The sequence below is a fragment of the Hyaena hyaena genome, unplaced genomic scaffold (genome assembly GCF_003009895.1).
Source record: "Hyaena hyaena isolate Hyena2069 unplaced genomic scaffold, ASM300989v1 scaffold_294, whole genome shotgun sequence".
Classification (NCBI taxonomy): domain Eukaryota; kingdom Metazoa; phylum Chordata; class Mammalia; order Carnivora; family Hyaenidae; genus Hyaena; species Hyaena hyaena.
In genome coordinates this window covers 1,445,553-1,463,940 of record NW_024080923.1, presented here as the reverse complement: position 1 = coordinate 1,463,940, position 18,388 = coordinate 1,445,553, and the positions used below count along the sequence as shown (strand labels likewise).

General features: G+C 44.8%; 1 protein-coding gene across 1 annotated transcript in view; it reads left to right on the top strand.

Annotated features, from left to right (window-relative positions):
• The first annotated feature begins 501 nt into the window (after positions 1-501).
• LAMB4 (laminin subunit beta 4) overlaps positions 502-18,388 on the top strand; it is a 94,830-nt gene continuing 76,943 nt past the window's right edge. Inside the window, 10 exon segments of the mRNA XM_039247246.1 lie at positions 502-535; positions 5,447-5,604; positions 8,790-8,925; positions 11,274-11,347; positions 12,419-12,607; positions 13,747-13,810; positions 13,981-14,195; positions 15,156-15,276; positions 16,244-16,332; positions 16,334-16,436. Coding sequence (XP_039103177.1) covers positions 502-535; positions 5,447-5,604; positions 8,790-8,925; positions 11,274-11,347; positions 12,419-12,607; positions 13,747-13,810; positions 13,981-14,195; positions 15,156-15,276; positions 16,244-16,332; positions 16,334-16,436 — 1,183 coding nt within the window.

The window sequence follows — 18,388 nt, the reverse complement described above, 5'->3', positions numbered from 1 at the left end:
TATTTCTTCAATAATGACTACATATTAACTGCATAAGTAAAAATTTTTTTCTAAATAACAAGAGGACAAACATAGATTAAAATACAATTTGGCAGGGTCACCTAGGTGGCTCAATAGGTTAAGCATCCGGCACTTGATTTCAGCTCAGGTCATGATCTCATGAGTTTGAGCCCCGCATTGGGCTCCATGCGGAGAGTGGAGCCTACTTAATAATTAATTAAATTAAAAATATGCAAAGGAAATTATATTTGTTTCACATTATTTCCTACAAACTATTGCATTCTCTGATTTCAAAAAATGGCAAATATGGGTGAAAGTTTTATGCACTCTTAGTTTGAAAGAACTGGGCACCGTAGATACTTTGTGTCTTCTTACTCAAGAATCGTCAGACAAATTTTCAATTTCCTTGACAACTGATGGCGTCATTGATTCTATCAGTGGCTGACTTTAACCTTTTTTTTTGCCTAGAAAAACTGAATTTAATCATTTCCTGACGAAAGAATGCAATTTCCACTGACCATTTTTTTACACCTTGGTGAGTAGTCATTGTCAAAATCCATTTTCTGCTTGTATTGAATTCTTCTAAAATATCTAGAAAAAATATTTTAAAACCTATCCACCTCTTTTTGTCTGTACTACTACATATTTCGTGGTTTTTCTGTTGTATCATTGTGTCAAGCAACTGGAAATTTCCACTCCCACGTGTTTACTATCCACACATTGCTATTTCGATCATCTTTCATGAAATATGTTCTTGTCAGCAGATAATTAAGTAAAGTAAGATACTAAAGAACGTGGAAATACTTTCAGATTCTTAACTTACAAATATAAAGCATTTCAACTTTTAAATATAGGTCTGTTTTGAAAGTAGCTCTTGTCCCCGAAATGAGACACAATTGCTTGTGAAGAATTTACAGGCAAAATTCCCTCTTCTGAGTAAGCGGCAGCTCTGCTAAATCCTCCATGCCTCTGCTGTCTGTAATAAGCTGAGAATAATTTACATTAGTCATAGAGAGGATGTTTCCAACAATTATTCTCTTTGATCCTGACTTTTCTATAACCGGCCTGCTTCTGGTTCCTAAGTACTAACTAAATTGCTTAGAATGTTCTCTTCAAAGATTCATGCTGAATTTCTTCATGGCAGCAAACTTTAAGAATCTCATTTTCTCATTTTGCAATTCCCAAGTCCTGAGGCAATCTCCCTGTTAGATTTGCTGGTGATGGAGGAAAGAAGAATACCTTGAAATAAGAAATGCTCATTTGTTCTCTGTTGAAAATTCTCTGCCCCCGAGAGGGGAGCCGCAAGCCAGTGGGAACAGAGACTGATTACACTGTGTCCCCCAGGACAATGGAGCTTAGATCTGGCCTCAGACAGCCAGAGAGGAGTTGTTGCAATCTGTATCTGCCTTGGATGCTCTCTTTGGAATTAAACCAGTATCCAAAATCAGAAGCAGCCACTGGGGGTTGCTGAACCTCCGTTAGGATAACTTCCTGACACCTTGCCAGAATGCTAAGCCACTGCACAGTGACTCAGGGATCCCTCCTCAATTGGGAGACCCTTCTCTCAGGATGAAAGATCTTCAAACCTGAATTAGCTGGGGCAGAAAAAGTCCTCGCTGCAGTAGATCCTGGGTTTCTAAATGTAAACTTACTCTGACCAGCCCAAATCTCTAGGGTCACCTATGGTCAAACTAAAACATCATGGTTACCATGACATACTACTATACATGGTTAATCCCATGTCATTGCTCAGACGTTTTCTGGTTCAACCATAGGCATTTACGTGAAAACTGGAGCCTATCGAAACAGTTTGTCTTACATTCTGACTAGGGAAGGTTAGGGAAAAGAACCACAAAATGTGCATTGGCCCCAGGTTTTGGGAACTGGGCACAAAGTACAAACCTTATCTAACATGCATTCTTTGTAAGTGTTCTTACGTGTGCGTATATGTGTGTTTACAGCCTCTAGAACTCTGAAGTGACCTCTGAAGTATATGAACACATCACCTGTGTTTAAGAAAATGAGAACGATATACAAAATTAGAGATTATATAATAATGATGATTTCTACAAAATGATCCTTCACTTTACAGAACATTTGCTGTACCTTTTCTTTAAATGACCAGATCTCCTAAGTTGGTGTTTAATCAGATCGTATCTTCAAGTTCTATGTCATCTTCGAGGAACGCATTGATTCTCTAAAGGCATGAGCACCTTTATTTTCTGAACCAATTCCAACCCGTTGCTAATGTGATAATCTGGCAGTTGAAAACTTCAAGCCAGGCAGGGTATTGCTAAGGTTATCTGTGTTCAGGCATGAAGCTTTAACTGTTTGGTTTCCAGCCACTTTGGGCCAAGTATTTGAGGCTGGAAATTCATATTTGCATTTAGAATGTTACATGAATGATCATTCAATGTGCCTACGTCCTGGGATATTTTATTTCTGAATAGTACACACCTGATCAAAACAAGTTAGGCCACGTCAGGTTATAAAAACATGTTAAATCTCTAAGGCAGCAATTCCAATAAAAGAATTCAGGACGGAACTTGTCGAGAAGAATACATCCCTGGAAGGTAAGTCTTAGCTAATCCACGCGTAGCATTAGCAGAGATTTTTATACCTGACCTGTTTTAAAAAGTCTCCATCTACAAGAGTCCAACCTTCTGATTCGTTATTTATCTTAGAGGTCAACTTTAAGAAATAAACGGAGATCCAGGTTTGGGTTGTTGGGTGAATAAAAGGAAAAATCCATGTTAACCAGACTGGGATCATTTATTATCCAATGAAATGAAAGTGTGTGATGGAGCTCACTTTCGTCACCTATCTATCTTCAAGAAGGAGAAAGCAGTACTGTACCTTTGTTCTAGAATAATAGTAATCTTGGCAATGAGACTGAAGATGGAAAATTCCTTGTCCAAATAGATATTTGGTAACCTGCATGGAAGGAGACATTTTGTATCATATTCTTAGCTATAGGATTATGATTTATGTGTTGTTCATGCCTGATGATAATCACAAAATGACCAGAAGAATAGAATAGTTCATGTGGGGAATGTGGACATAAGAGAAAAAGTATTACTTCTCAGTAGCTTATGGTTTTGGAGGGGACGCTGAAGGAAAGAAATCCATCAAATGTGAAACAAGGCCATAAAAAATTCTTATAGTTTTACAACTGAAAAAAAACTGGAGAGAAACCAAGCTTCTTGCACAGTATGGGAGTAATTTTCCATCTTCTGCCCATCCCTCTCCCTCCTGTCTGCTGGGATAAGTGCTTGGCATAAATCTTCATGTCTCAAGGGTAAAGTATATAAGAGTGGGTTTTGTGTGTGTGTCTGTGTGTGTGTGTGTGTGAGAGAGAGAGAGAGATCTTAGTGGGGGATTTACTTGGTTCACCATCTAGAGGCCACTGAGGTAGTTTTGAAGGGACAGAGGATCATTTGTGTTTTTCACTTTTTATTTTGAGATTACTGCAGGTTCTCATGTAGTTGTAAGAAATAATACAGAGAGATCCCATATCCCTTTCACCCAGTTTCCCTGGATGGTAACATCTACCATGACAAGAGTATAGAATCCCAATCAGGAAATTGACACTGTTATAGTCCTTGACCTTATTCAGATTGCACCAATTTTATATGCACTCGTGTGTGTGTGTGTGCGTGCGTGTGTGTGTGTGTGTATTCTATGCAACTTTTTCATGTGATCACCACCAAAGTTAAGATCCCAAATAGCTCCATTCCCTCAAGGATCCCTACTACTACCCTTTTATATCCACACCCTTACCCCTAACTCCCCATCCCTGACAGCCACAAACCTATTCGCCATTTCTATAATTTTGTCATTCAAGAAATGAAGTCATGTAGTGTATAACTATTTAAGAGTTGGGGTTTTTTTTTGGGGGGGGGGGCACCTGGGTGGTTCAGTTGGCTAAGCATCTGACTTCAGTTCAGGTCATCATGTCACAGTCTGTGAGTTTGAGCCCCGTGTCGGGCTCTGTGCTGACAGCTCAGAGCCTGGAGCCGGCTTCAGAGTCTGTCTCCCTCTCTTTCTGCCCCTCCCCCGCTGTACGCTCCCTCTCTCTCTCTCTCTCTCAGAAATAAACATTAAAAAAAATTAAGATTTTTTCCCACTCACTGCAATTCACAAAGTTTTAATTTTGATGAGGTTCAATTTACCAATTTTTCCCTTTTATAGATCACGTTCTTTTTGTCAACCTTAAAAATTCTTCAGCTCGTCCAAAGTCTCAAAGACCTTCTCCTACGTGTTATAAGAGTTTTATAGCTTTACAGTTTTATATTTACATTGAAGCCCATGACCCATTTTGTGTTAATATTTGTGTAAGGTGTGAGGTTTCGGAAGTAGTTCATTTTTTTGCCTATGGATTTCCAATTCCTTTAGCGCTGCTTGTTGAAAAGGCTAATCTTTCTCCATTGACCTGCCTTTGCACCTCAGAAATCAGTTGGACGTATTTGTGTGGCTCTTGGACTCCCAAGGGGGCATGGTCTGTTCTGTGGTGAATCTGAACCCAACAATCCAGGTTATAAAGGGGGCCAATTGAAACTACGGGTTTTACGAGAAAGTTACTTCCCAGGGATTTCTTAAATTCTCTGCTTGATTTTGTACTGGTTAGAACAATAGGTAGCAGAAGCTGTATTGAGATTTTCTGTCCTTGGGTCTGTGTACTAGTCTTTGTTATTTGCCCTCAAATGACACGTAGAGAATTTCTGGCACATGGGGCTGTCTCAGGTCAGGCTTCCCAGATGCAGAGGCTGAGACACGGATTTGTGTTGTTGAGGGAGAGCCCTGAGGAGTAAGGGAGTGAGGCAAGTGGAGACAGGATGTGGCCCCAGCTGGAGTCAGGCGTCAGCCTCCTGCCATGAAAGATTCTGAACATAAATTGTACCACAGAGTTGATCCCAGCCTGAGCCAGTGGTCCCACAGCCTTTTGAACAGTGTACCCATCAGTCCCTGGCTACAGACTGGCCCAGGTGGAGACATGAATGCAGAAGGTATAACCTCCCAGGCTAAGAGATTTCCATTAGGCCAGGGGCACCAACAGCGTCCACAACAGGATGGTCTTTTTTTTTTTTTTTTTAATGTTTTTTATTTATTTCTGAGAGAGAGAGAGAGAGAGAGAGAGAGGCAGCATGAGCAGGGGAGAGTCAGAGAGAGAAGAAGACACTGAATCTGAAGCAGGCTCCAGGCTCTGAGCTGTCAGCACAGAGCCCGACGTGGGGCTCAAACCCACGAACCGTGAGATCATGACCTGAGCGGAAGTCGGACGCTTAACTGACTGAGCCACCCAGGCGCCCCCCGGATGGTCCTAACGATTAAGAGAACTGGTTTTGAAAATGAATGGGCTATTAACTTCCAACTTAACCAGTCGCTCCTTGAAGCCCTCTGCTACCCTTAGACTGCCTTCTAAGTAGCTGTGTCTTTTGCGTTCAAGGGTTGCTCAGTGTCACGAAAGGCCACGATGAATGCAGCAGGGGTGCCTGTCATCCCACCCCTGGCGACCTCCTGGTGGGTCGCAGTGCACAGCTCATGGCTTCTTCTACCTGTGGGCTGGACGGAGCCCAGAAATACTGCATCCTCAGCTACCCTGAGGTGGGTTGGTTCTTTATTTGTTGGGACGTTATTGAGTCGATGACAGATTTTTCCAAGCACGGCGGGGGCCAGCTGGGCACCACGAAAGGAGGACACATCATTCTTTCCTGAATACGAGAGGCACAGGCGATTCAGTTCCAAGTCCAGGAGATCTTGATTAATAAGAAAATCGGGACAATCTGCTGCATCTATTTCCTTTTACCTTTAGAACTGGACAGAAACACCTGTTTGGTTCCATCTTCAAAGGGAAGTACTCTACGACGTACTGATCTACCTAGCTGCATTAGGGACTCACTCAGGGTGAATTTAATTGACCCAGCAGTGAAGATCAAAGATCCCTCAGGGTCTCAAGGCCATTACACTGAATGTGGGTTCTGGCTCTCCTGCGTTAGGTGGAGGTGGGGTGGTAGTGAACTTTGAATCAATTGCCTGCCAGCCTCACAAAGCCACTTGGCAATTGTCTTGTCTAAAAGCCATGAGATCCCAGTGTCAACAGATTTTTGGAACTTTTTTATCTCCCCCTTAAAGACCAGTTTTAAATGGCTGCTTTACAGTTACTTTTCTTCTCCGTGCTGGATGTCGACAACAAGCATCCAAGGTCATCTGAGTATCATACCTGCTGAAAAAGCCCAAGGCAATCACGTCAACCCCTTAAATGAGAGGATGTGCAGGCAGGAAGTTGGACAGAAGCCCGACGTTAGAGGCCCAGGCTTTTCCACGTATTGTTAATTTAAAGCAATTCCTCGAGGTCTCTGGGAAATGCTTTGTATTTTATTCTAATTGGTTTCTAGTAAAAGAGGATGATTATAAATAAGTGGAGACAATACCTGAAGGCTTAGCACTGTTCTAAGTTTGGGAAGTACTTGTATAAGAAGGCAAATTCTCTGCGGGCGCGAGGAAATGACACTAGAAGTTTTGTTCAACTCTAGGCCAGGTGGGATGGAGGGCCCTTTGAGTGACTTTCCAATCCCAGGTCCTCTGGACAAAGAAATTGTTCTCAACTCTAATATTAGAAACTTTCCAACACCAGCATTACCCTTCTGGTTCTTAAACGACTGACATTTGCTTACTATTGTCCCAGCCAACTCATGATGTGCTCTGGCAATGATTAGGAATTAATACTCCTGTCTTTCAAAGTCACACCACCAAAAATAGAAGTAAATCAAACCTCAAGGTTTCTTTTGCCTCGAGAGTCCCAAATCTCAAAATCTGGGAAAGATTTCCCATTGTTGGTGGAGGAAAAAGAATCTCAAGATATCTTCAGGCTTACAAAGTGGTGGGGCTATACATACTGGTCTACTTAAACACTTGTGCATCACAGAGAAGGACTTGTTTCCCCATCTATTATCTAAAAAATTACTGCCAAACAAAACATTCTCCTTGAAAGCTTCAAATCAACATTGACCCATAACGTTACCCAAGTTGAGACTTCCATGTTTGTGGAAGTCTAGCCAAAGACTATGCTACTAAGATATTTACAGTAAAGCCCCAAGGTTAAAACATTTTCCCCAGTAATTTCCATAGTATAACTGGACATCTTTTGATGTCTTGACCCCTATTGATGGAATCGTAAGGCTTCTGCTGCTCTTTTAGGACATGTCTGGGACAAGCCTCCCCATATGCAGAACAGGTTTCACTTCCATTGCTCCTTAATTTCAAGAGGGAATTTTTTTTTTTTCAGGTATAAGGCTGAGAGTGGCCAGTGATTCTAAAAAGATTGTATGGATCTCCTGAAAGGCTGGCTTACTTTGAAAGACTCTAGCTGAAATAGTCATCAAAATCACCGTGCATTCATTCGACAAATTTTGTTCAGCCTCTGCTATGTGCGAGACACTGTTCTTGGTCAGGAGGACACAACCTTATACAAAATAAAGTCCCCGCCCTCACTGGACTTAAATTCTAATGACAGAGACAGATAATAATCCAACAGCTGTAGAATATAGTCTCAAGTGGTGATAACAGCTTACAAAATAAAGCAGGGTAAGGGATAGAGAGTGGCCGAAGTCACAAGGGTGGGGAGGTGGTGGTATTTTAGACAGAAGTCTGTCTGAGAGGATGGCATTTAAACAGAGACCCGGAAGAAGAGAAGGAGCGAGAGATAGGAATATTCAAGGGTTGGAGGGGAGAGGAGCAGACAACAGCTTGTGTTAAGGTGGAAGGCAGTACAGCTCCTGGTGAACTCAGGAAAGAGCAAGAAGTGAGTGTCGCTAGACTTGAGTGAATCAGGAGAAGACCATAGAGCGAAAGGCAGAGAGGTGGTCCTGGTCAGGGGGCGTAGGTCTTGTAAGCCATGGTCAGGATATCAAATCAGAGTTTGCTGAATACCTACCAGCGTGACTGCTGTTACAGGCAACTTCCGGTGTGGAGGATTGGAATAAACAGCCCCCCGTTCCCTGAAAGTTTTGCAAAAATGCTTCTCTAGAGTCCCGCAAGGAGTAGCCGTGAACAACTGTGCAGGCCACGGGCAGTCCTTTGGAAGTCTTTGGGGATTTCCTTGGGACTTTCAAGTATGTACAGCTACAAACGGGTGCGCTGAATTAGGCAAACTCAAAGGCCACTTTTGGCCATTCCATTGTAAAGTAATTCCAGTTCACTAATAGGACCTTCTGGTCTGAAAGACAAGAGTGTGAGCCTCTCTGTTATGAGTTTAATGAGAATCTTTTACAAACTCCACATGGAAGCGAGGCAAAGTGAGAATCTTTTACAAACTCCACATGGCACGGTCATGGAAATTTTTCTGCCAAAAACTATGTCTGAGAGAAAGAAAAGGATGGTTGCAGATCACCTGGTGGCCGAGTCTTTCATTAATTTCTTCCCAAATATTTGGGTGTTTTTTGACTAAAGAAATCCCTACTCGAAGAACGTATCCTGATTATTTCCCTTCAGTGTAACATAACCTCCAGGTCATTTGTCTCTTATACAAGACAAAAATTAGTTCCACATAAATTTGCATTTTTACCCCCATGTACAAATTTATAAAATCACTAGGTCCTAACTTTTATTTCGCTTCTCATTGTATATTAACCCCCGTTGATGGAAAAATTGATGTCTTGTTATTTCCTCTGCTTTTTATTTTTAGCCGGATTGAAAGACAAATATAGTAAGTACAGCTTGTTTCCAAATTGAGATCAACAATAAGTCATTATGGGTCTTTATTTTTTTATTGAAATGATGGTCTTTTCCAGGGGGAACAAAAATGTTTCATCTGTGACTCCAGATTTCCATATGACCCAGACACACAATCCCAGAGCCACACCATTGAGAACGTCATTACAAGTTTTGAACCAGAGAGAGAGAAGAGATGGTGGCAAGCTGAAAATGGTACGATTATTTTCCTTTCCAGGTTTTCCGTTTCTTTACATTTTTAATCAGATGTCTTTCTGTACGATCTTAACAATTTCACAGCAAGGATTTATACCGGAATGGAAGAGCATCCCCTCAGCAATGTAAAAGCCAGATAAGAACAAACTTAATTTTCATTTCAGGAAAGACGACCTTCCTTCAGAGAAATCCAAGTGTTTTTTAAGCACATAACTCTGAAAGCTTCACTCTTTCCGTGCGTGGGAAGAAAATCTCTGAGCGTCCGTTTGCTCTTTGTAAAGAAAAACATCAGGACACTTATGAGGTGCCAGTACATTAAGCCTAATATAAAACACACTCCTGTAAATGGATTTAACACCGCCAGGGGAAATCCGAGAGTTACTGCCATGTACTTTTTCCTTCGGCACCATATGCAGGAGAGAAGAAAAGTGCATTTCATGTCTTGCTGCAAGCCAAATATTTTAATATAAAAATTGAATTGAAAGGATAGTTGGCTCCTGGCGGAAGTTCTTTTCTGCCTGGACTTAATGCTCTTCTCTCTTCGTGAACAGTTGTGATATTGAAACTCACATTGGCCCTGACCATCCATATTTCCTAAGTGCCCTGATCGGGACCCAAAAGGAATTCCTTATGTCCAACTCAGACATGGGCCTTACGTGCTTGAATGAACGTAGGCTGGCTCACTCATGATGGCCCCTCTTCAACACCAGTCTGGAACCCTTACCCCACAAGATGATTCCATTTGCTGCATCTCTATATGTTGTCCTTAGGCTACAATCCCTCTAGTCTCTTCAGATGCCTAAACCTATTTCCCACAGGGGGTCCTAGAGCATTAGGGGGGGTGTGGGAATAATCAAAATGTATAGGATCATAATATAAAGGGCAAGCATAATATGAGGCTATTTTTCTATGCCTTCCATTGGACAAGTGTGATTGGTACCTACTAAAATGCCAGTTCATCTTGGACCTCTTCAGTGCATGTATATGATGCCTCCACTATAGCCACCTGCCTTCAATTTTTGCTTAACAGCTGTTTTAACGCACATGTCCAGCATTTGCTGCACATGGCCTCACGGGAGTGCCCCTCCGCCAAAGCTGATCACATAGAACAAGTGTTCTCAGCCAAGAACTTTCCAGAGGGGAAAGGCGATCTCCTTTCCAGAAAGGGTGAGGAGCCCTTGACCCAGAGCCAGGAATGGGGCTGCCCTCTCAGTGGCAACACCCCCCGCCCAAGTGATTCAGTCACAAATAAAACTGCCTCCCGTTCGGTGCAGCCCAGTAGCTGACTGCTCTCAGAGCTGCTGTGTAGTAGGCAGCCCCTCACCACACATGCTATGGGGCACTCAAAACATGGCTAATCCACACTGAGTTGTGCCTACGGTACAAAACCATTCCAGGTTTCTAAAATGTAGTCTGGAAAAAATTTAAGCATTCCTAGTAGCAAAATAAAGCATTATTAATTTTTTAAATATTGAGTACATGTTGAAATGAGACTGTGTTTGGTAGATGGGGTTAAAAATATTAAAAGTAGGGGCGCCTGGGTGGCTTAGTCGGTTAAGCGTCCGACTTTCTCTTGGGTCATGATCTCGCGGTTCGTGGGTTCGAGCCCCGCGTCGGGCTCTGTGCTGACTGCCAGCTCAGAGCCTGGAGCCTGTTTCAGTCTGTGACTCCCTCTCTCTCTGACCCTCCCCTGCTCATGCTGTCTCTCTCTCTCTCTCCTAGAAATAAATAAAACATAAAAAAAAAAAAAATTAAAAGTAGAAGTCTCTCAGGGCAGCCCTGACCAGGATAGTACTTTCTTCTCAGTCCCAGAGGAGCCGCAGGTTCTCACTCCCAGGGGAACATTCCAGGCTGTGTTTTATGCTAAGTGACGATAAAACTAGTCCAACTGATGATTATGCAGACGCTGGAAGAAAAGGATGCATGGATGTTTACCACACTCCTGTTTGCTAGCGCACCCTTATGCGCATGGCGGTCAGGTTGTGCTAGCAGAGATGAGCTCCCCTCCTCCACCCGGCCCTCCCTTCCCACCACCACTTGCAGCTTACCACCTATGGGAAACTTCCGGAACATCCTTGGCGGTTGGTAATACTGCCACACAGTGGCAGTGGCACAGCCACCATAACATGCAGGGGTACCCAGTCTGAGTACACCCTATATTGCTCTCAAATAGCCCTTTTCCTGGGAATGGAGCATTATGGGAAACCACTGTAAAAGACTGGGAATCAGTGTTGTAATGTAATGTAATTTCAAAGGGTTTTATTATAGACAAGCTACCTTGAGGGATTAATGTGGTAAATAGGTGTCTCTCAAAATCACTGATTCCTTCTTTCTGGATTTTTCTTCAGGTCTTGATCATGTCAGCATCAGATTGGACCTAGAGGCGTTATTTCAGTTCAGCCACCTTATTCTGACCTTTAAGGTACAGATGTGTGGGCTTGCTGCCCCTTTCATCTTCCTACCAAATGCTCAGCTTCCCCGGGATTTCACTTCCTTGCTTCTGGGTAGAGCACAAAAAGCTTTGTCAATGTCTATTCAAGCTTTGTCCAAAATTTAGGTCTTTGTTCCTGATTGGAAAACAGAACAAAACAAATAAAAACTCCACTGCTCATTAATTAATAACTTATATGGTTAACAGAAAAGGGAAGGAAGGAAAGGAATCTTACAAGGTGGACCAAAAAAGAAAACTCTAAGCACTAGGGTCATAGGGACCATAGAGCAAGAAAAAATTATTTTCAGGAGAAAAAAAAGCAGGAACTGGAAATTATTTCAGGAAATATGGAAAGATTATGATCAAAAGAGTCAGAAAAATGAAAGGGTCTTTACAAAGGATGGTTAGATGCCAGAGAAATCCTGTGCTATAGTCATTCTCAAATCATTCATCAAAATTCTAATTTTGTCGTCAGATCAGAAGCTGGGTTATGGTAATAAAAAATAAAATGAACAACGAAAAAAAAAACCCACAAATGTTTGCCCTCAGAGAGCTCACAGTCTAGTCAAGGATACAAACATCAATAGAAATTTAAAATCATAATACAAAATACATATATACAAATGTAAAATCAGGAAGTGACAATTACAATGCTGCTGGTTTCCTTCATGAGGCTAATGCTGCTCTTAGGAATCAGAATAAGCTTCATGATAGATTCTGGAAGATGCATGAGAGTTTTCTCTTCTAGTCAAAGAAAACTACATGTAAATTGCTGTAACATCAATTCCACTGACTTTTAAAGACTCTATATGCTACTCTTCGAAGAGTAATTCACACAGGCTCATACACAGTTTTAAAATGGAACCAGATTCAAGGCAAAGTATAGGCTCATAAGTGTTTGCCTGCTGATTGGAAAGAGATTTCTGCGTGTTCATTGCCTAACAGATTTCAAAAGATACAGAGTTTGAAAAACTGAGATTTGGAAATGCAGATAGTCGATCTGCAGTAGGTAATGACATCTGCCTTCGTGCAGCATTCCGAGGTTGCCCTCTGTTTTCCCAGACGTTCCGTCCTGCTGCGATGTTAGTCGAACGCTCCACTGACCATGGACATACCTGGAAAGTGCTCAAATACTTTGCAAAAGACTGTGCTACTTCCTTTCCCAATGTCACATCGGGCCCGGCCCAGGGACTGGGGGACCTTGTCTGTGACTCCAGATATTCAGATATTGAACCCTCCTCTGGTGGTGAGGTAGCATGTCCTTTCTTGGATTTCTCTGATAGAAGTTACACCTTTTTTTGGGGGGGCGGGGGGAGGGTGGCTAATGTGGTTCATTTACATGAACACAGTTTATATAGTGTTTATTGAAACGTAAGGTGAGCTGTGTTTTTGTTTTAGAGGGAGAGAGAAAGAGGGGAGCAGGAGAAAGGGGTAGATGGGGAGGAGGGGATCTCAAGCAGGAAGCAGCTCCACACTCAGCGCAGAGCCCGACATGGAGTTCAATCCCAAATCCCATGACCCTGGAATCATGACCTGAGTCAGACACTCAGCTGACTGAGCTACCCAGGTGCCTCTAAGCTGTTGTTTTTTAAAGAGTGAACAGGTTTAAATTGAAATGAGCCCTGAATTCATTTCAAATTCAGATAAATAGTAAATACCTTATAAACAACAATCCTACGTGAGAGATGACATCTCTCGTTACATCGTCTGCTGAGGGCAAGTGGGACTGAGAGCCAGGCTGGGCACTGGGGACGCAGGGCACCCAGACGAAGGAGCATCTGTGTCTAACCCTGCCATAGCTGTGGTCTCTCCATGCTCTATAAACCACCCGAATGACTAAGACATTCCATTCGTCTCCACGCTTGGTGCTTTTATTCACACGGGAACCCAAATAATAATCTGTATCCTACGCCAGCTGGGAGGCAATGGCTCAGCCTTTTAGTAAAGTCACAATCTCTTCTTTAAGAGTATATTTAACAGGGCGCCTTTGGTCGAGCATCCAACTCTTGATTTCAGTCTAGGTCTTGATCTCAGAGTCATGAGTTCAGGCCCTCTGCTGGGCTCCATGCTGGGTGTGAAGCTTACTTTAAAATAAAGGGGGGGGGGGCACCTGGGTGGCTCAGTCGGTTAAGCATTGGACTTTGGCTCAGGTCATGATCTTACGGTTCGTGGGTTTGAGCCCCACGTCAGGCTCTGTGCTGACAGCTCAGAGCCTGGAGCTGCTTCAGATTCTGTGTCTCCCTCTCTCTCCCATCCTTCCCTGCTCACGCTGTCTCTATCTCTCTTTCAGAAATAAATAAAAAACATTTAAAAAAATTTAAAAAAGAGTATATTTAACAATGTTGTTTCGGGTGAAATGCTATATACATTTACCTGCATTTGTTTTACAGGTCGTTTTGAAAGTGTTGGATCCCAGGTTTGAAATTGAAAACCCTTACAGCCCCTACATCCAGGGTATGAGCTACTCTATTTTTGTACCAATTCTTTTTCTAAAATTTCATGTTAGGAGAGTCCCTTGTCATTGCGTGTCCATTGTCCGTTAAGGGGGTGTCCGTCACAGAGAGTACCTTGATCTACCTGATGCCACCTAAGTGTGCTTTGCTTTGCTGTTTTCATTTCTCCAGACCTTGTGACACCAACAAACTTGAGGATCAACTTCACCAAACTCCATACCCTGGGGGACACCGTGCTTGGAAGGAGGGAAAATGGTTCCCTGGATAAATACTACTACGCTCTGTCTGGGATGGTGGTTCGGGGCAGCTGCTTTTGCCACGGCCACGCTAGCGAATGTGGGCCCACGCAGCACGTGCGGGGAGATGTTTTCGGCCCTCCAGGAATGGTGAGTCACGGAGCACTTCCAAAGAACAGCTGGCTCTCTTCCTTCGCGGAGCTGGTGTAGATCAGAGTCTCTCCATGGAGATCCGCAGTCAGAGTGACAGCTCCGTGTACGGGCAGGTGTCATTCAACACGGCATGACATCCCCGCTGGGGCCAGAGGTTCCTGAGCTCAGGGTAGCCCATCGTGCCCGCCTTCTTGTGTATTTGCTTTTTAGGGACCGGAGCTTTAGCGGTGAGGACCCAGCATTTCACACGCATTCTCCCACAAAAATGTCTCTAAGGCCTCTTGTGCGAAAGCCTGTACTCCGTGCCGGGGTGTTGGAGCATGTCTGCCGCTGTAAAAATGGTCCCTCCAAGTAACATTCTGGTGCCAGGAATGGTCATTCCTGGTGTTGAGCTCTTCCATTCTTGAGATGCGTCTTAAAAGAGCGATGCGGAGGAAGGATTGTATGTGACTGCAAAGTCCCAAGGGTGTGTCTACTACATAATTTTAAACCATGAGCCACAAGCAGACGAGGCTGGGTGCCGAAACTCCCGCGCCTTCCCTGTCAGCCAGCCCCCATTTCCCTGGAAGCATAAGTTTCTCTCTTTGAACTTGAGCACACAGGGCATTTTCGTGGACAAACCAAAAGAATCATACACTTTTGTCCAGGTTCTTTCTAATTCCCTCTTTCCCTTAAGATCTTAATCGCCCATCTCTCCCTCTCTCTCTTTCTCTCCTCTTTCCCCCCATCCTGTCTCTCATTGCATGTTGCCCTGCAACTAGAATTCAGAAATGCCAAGAAAACGTAAATAGTTCCTGAACATCTTAAACTTATTCCAAATGTAGAAGCCAGTGAGGCCGCTAATAGAAGATGGGCCACGAGAACTAAGAGCCGATGTGGCACCCGGCCCGCTATTTCCTTTTCCACTTCCAGAACCCCAGTGTCCTCTGAGCAAAGCCCTCTTTTCACACCTCGCAGGTCCACGGCCGGTGTGTCTGTCAGCACAATACGGAGGGCCCGCACTGTGAGAGGTGCAAGAGCTTCTTCCAGGACGCTCCGTGGAGGCCAGCAGCAGGCCTCCAGGACAGCACATGCAGAGGTACGTGGAGAAGGTTCTCGGCCTGCGTCCTGAGCTCGACGAATGTTGAGCTCGCTTCTGTGGAGCTGTGGGCAACAGAGGCTCCCGGATGAACTGGTGGCTCCCAGCTCTGACGGTGGGATGTCATACCGCTTCCCATTACCGCCCAAGGAAGGACACCAACGTCTCAAACCCTCACACCTCAGAGGAGCATCAGCTGACAAAATGAAACCATCTGCATGTTGTGTGGTCCCTGCCTCGAGGAGGGGCAGGGCCGCGCTAAGGGTAACATCGGGGGGGACTGGATTTGGCATGGAGACCCCTACTGGTCTCCTGAAGAATCATCTGTTCCATGAATACAGCCTTAAACACACACGTCAGCGAACAGGAGAGGCCAGGACCGTCACGGACTTTGACAGGCTATCGTAGCTCTTAGACAACATTTCGGCTCCTAAGATAGAGGGTTCTTTTAGTAATGTGTTTGCTGCCTCTGAATTTTGATGCACGTCCATACAAACTTGTTCCTCAGTTTCCGATCCCAGACCCGGGGAAATGGGCTTGGAGGCAGGCAGAGCTCTTATAAAAGCGTCCCAACCGCGAGCGCCCGTGTGCGACACCCACCAAAACGGAGCCTGAGACCTTGCTGTTTGCAGGGAAAACTTGACAAGGCCCACAGCACAGACTTCACCAGCAAGGCAATCCAAGTCCTCCAAGCAGACTACCTTTCCCTCTCTCGCTCCGACTGGACCCCAGAAGGGATGGAAATGAGCCATGGCCAAGCTCGTAACAAAATATATATTTTTTGTTTACACATTTACAGACAGGATGTGAGCAGAATCAGAGTACCAGAAAGATCCTTTGAAAGCACCTGTCCTAATCCTCCTGTACTCGGTATATTTCTAACAAGGCCACGGGGCACCGGCCCAGACAGCCGCCCCGCGGTCCCCCGGACCCTGGCCAATCTCCCCTAATCCCTCTCCTTCCTCAGCCTGTCACTGCAACGGCCACTCGGACCGCTGTCACTTTGACATGGCCGCGTACCTGGCGAGCGGCGGCCGCAGCGGGGGGGTGTGTGCGCGAAGACTGCCAGCACCACACGGAGGGACAGCACTGTGACCGCTGCAGACCTCTCTTCTACAGGGACCCGCTCAAGGCCATGTCCGACCCTTACGCGTGCATCCGTGAGTCCCCCGCCTGTGGCCTGCCTCTTCCCCGCGTGTGAGCGAAGGCTGGGGGAGAGGTCTGCCTGGGCTGCGGTTTAGCAGCATTTAGGGGCCTGGGGGTGGGGGTGGGGGCGGGGGCGGGGAGGCGTTTGCAGAGGCACTTGGCTCTAAGAGCTTTCCTTTCTCACGACGGATTGGGCCAGATACCCCAGGTCCATACTGGCAGCCCTGGCCAGTGGCTGGTACTGGTGAATCAGGAAGCTATTCCGGATTCAGCCAGAAGGGGTGTGGGGGCGGGGGGGAGGGTTCAGCAGATGCTGCAGAAGCCTGAGCATCCTGGGGGTCCACAGGGGCAAGTTAGCTAAGCACAGAGGCTCGACTTACCCTGGCCACTCCACTTAGGATGTTTCAACTATGCCACGATGCCAACGCAATGGGCGTGTGGTAGAAACATACTTAGAATTTTGAACTTGGATCTTTTCCCAGGCTAGCCGTGTGCAGATGATCCTCTCTCCCAGTGCTGGGCCGGGTAGCTAGGGGCAGTTCCCAGTCCCTGCAGCAAGCCATAGGCTTGAGCCATTCTGGGAACGCCTGGGTAGCTCAGTCAGTTAAGCTTCCAGTTTCAGTTCAGGTCATGATCTCACGGGGTTCAAGCCCCGCGTCAGGCTCTGTGCTGACAGCTCAGAGCCTGGAACGTGCTTCACGTTCTGGGTCTCCCTCTCTCTGTGCCCTTCCCCTGCTCACACTCTGCCTCTCTCTCAAAAATAAACATTTGAAAAAATCGCTTAAAACAACCAACCATTCTGTACCCATACAACCACTCCGTTTTCGCTGTCGCTAAGGTATTTAGTAAATTACACGCGACGTTCTACACTTTATTATAAAACAGGCTGTGTGTAGGCAGATTTTGCCCAGCCGTCAGCCGGTATGGTTAAGGCAGGCTAGGCTAAGCTGTGATGTCTGGCAGGTTAGATGTAGTAAGTAGATTTTTTACTCCCAGATCCCAACTTTTCAGGAAGCACACTCTCTCAGAGTGATATAAGTGTGAGGTTAACACTTGTCATTTGCATTACTGTGACAGTGAGCACCCCCTTAAATTTTGGGCCCGAGGCATCTTGCTTGCCTCACTCTGATCCCAGCACTGCTGTAGATTATCCCGTAGATAAACTTGATTTCAAGTACCGAGTGCAGGTAACTGGGTCTCAGCTCTCACTCTACTTGCAGACTGACAAGTAGCTTGTTATTGTTCTGTGGATGCTGGCAGAAGACACGAAACTCCCCAGTTAGAGTCCAAGGAGTTTATTACTCATCGCACAGCAAATAACAAGATGTTTATTTTGGTGTGTATTCCCATGTCCGCAAGCCCTGAGTCCCATGGGGCAACTCAAAGGGTGCCCGGTGGATCCTGCAGACATGATGAGTCTATGTCACAGCCAATGTCACAGCCAAGGAACATCGTGCTTCGAGGATTCATTGCTTTTATAGCAAGGAGGGAGCATGCTTGTTCTTTGTCCAGGGGAAGATGTTACCTCACCCCTCAGGGTAGCTTGCTGACGACGCAACCTTGAGAAAGGGCCTGGGTGAAGAGCAAGCAGTACCTTGCGTTGCTGGTAAACTCAGCAAGAAACATTCCAGTGCCCAGACCCACGGAAGGTTGCTTCTCCCCACACCCAGAAATCCTGCTTCTTAGGCTCTGTCATCAATATATTGTTATATTGGAGGGGGAGGGGTTTGCTATAAAATTATAGCTTCAAACTGTATATAATCATCCTACATAAAACGAAGTCCTATACAAAAGTAGTTCAGTAGCCCCCAGAATATATACAACATTCTAGATTTCAAACTTTAAATCCTCACAATGTAGAAAGAGCATAAATGAAGTTTTTGTTCAGATTACTGAATAGGCACCTGATGACGTAAAACTTTATGTGATCTGTTTAAAATTGATACACAGAACTGAATGCTCAGAC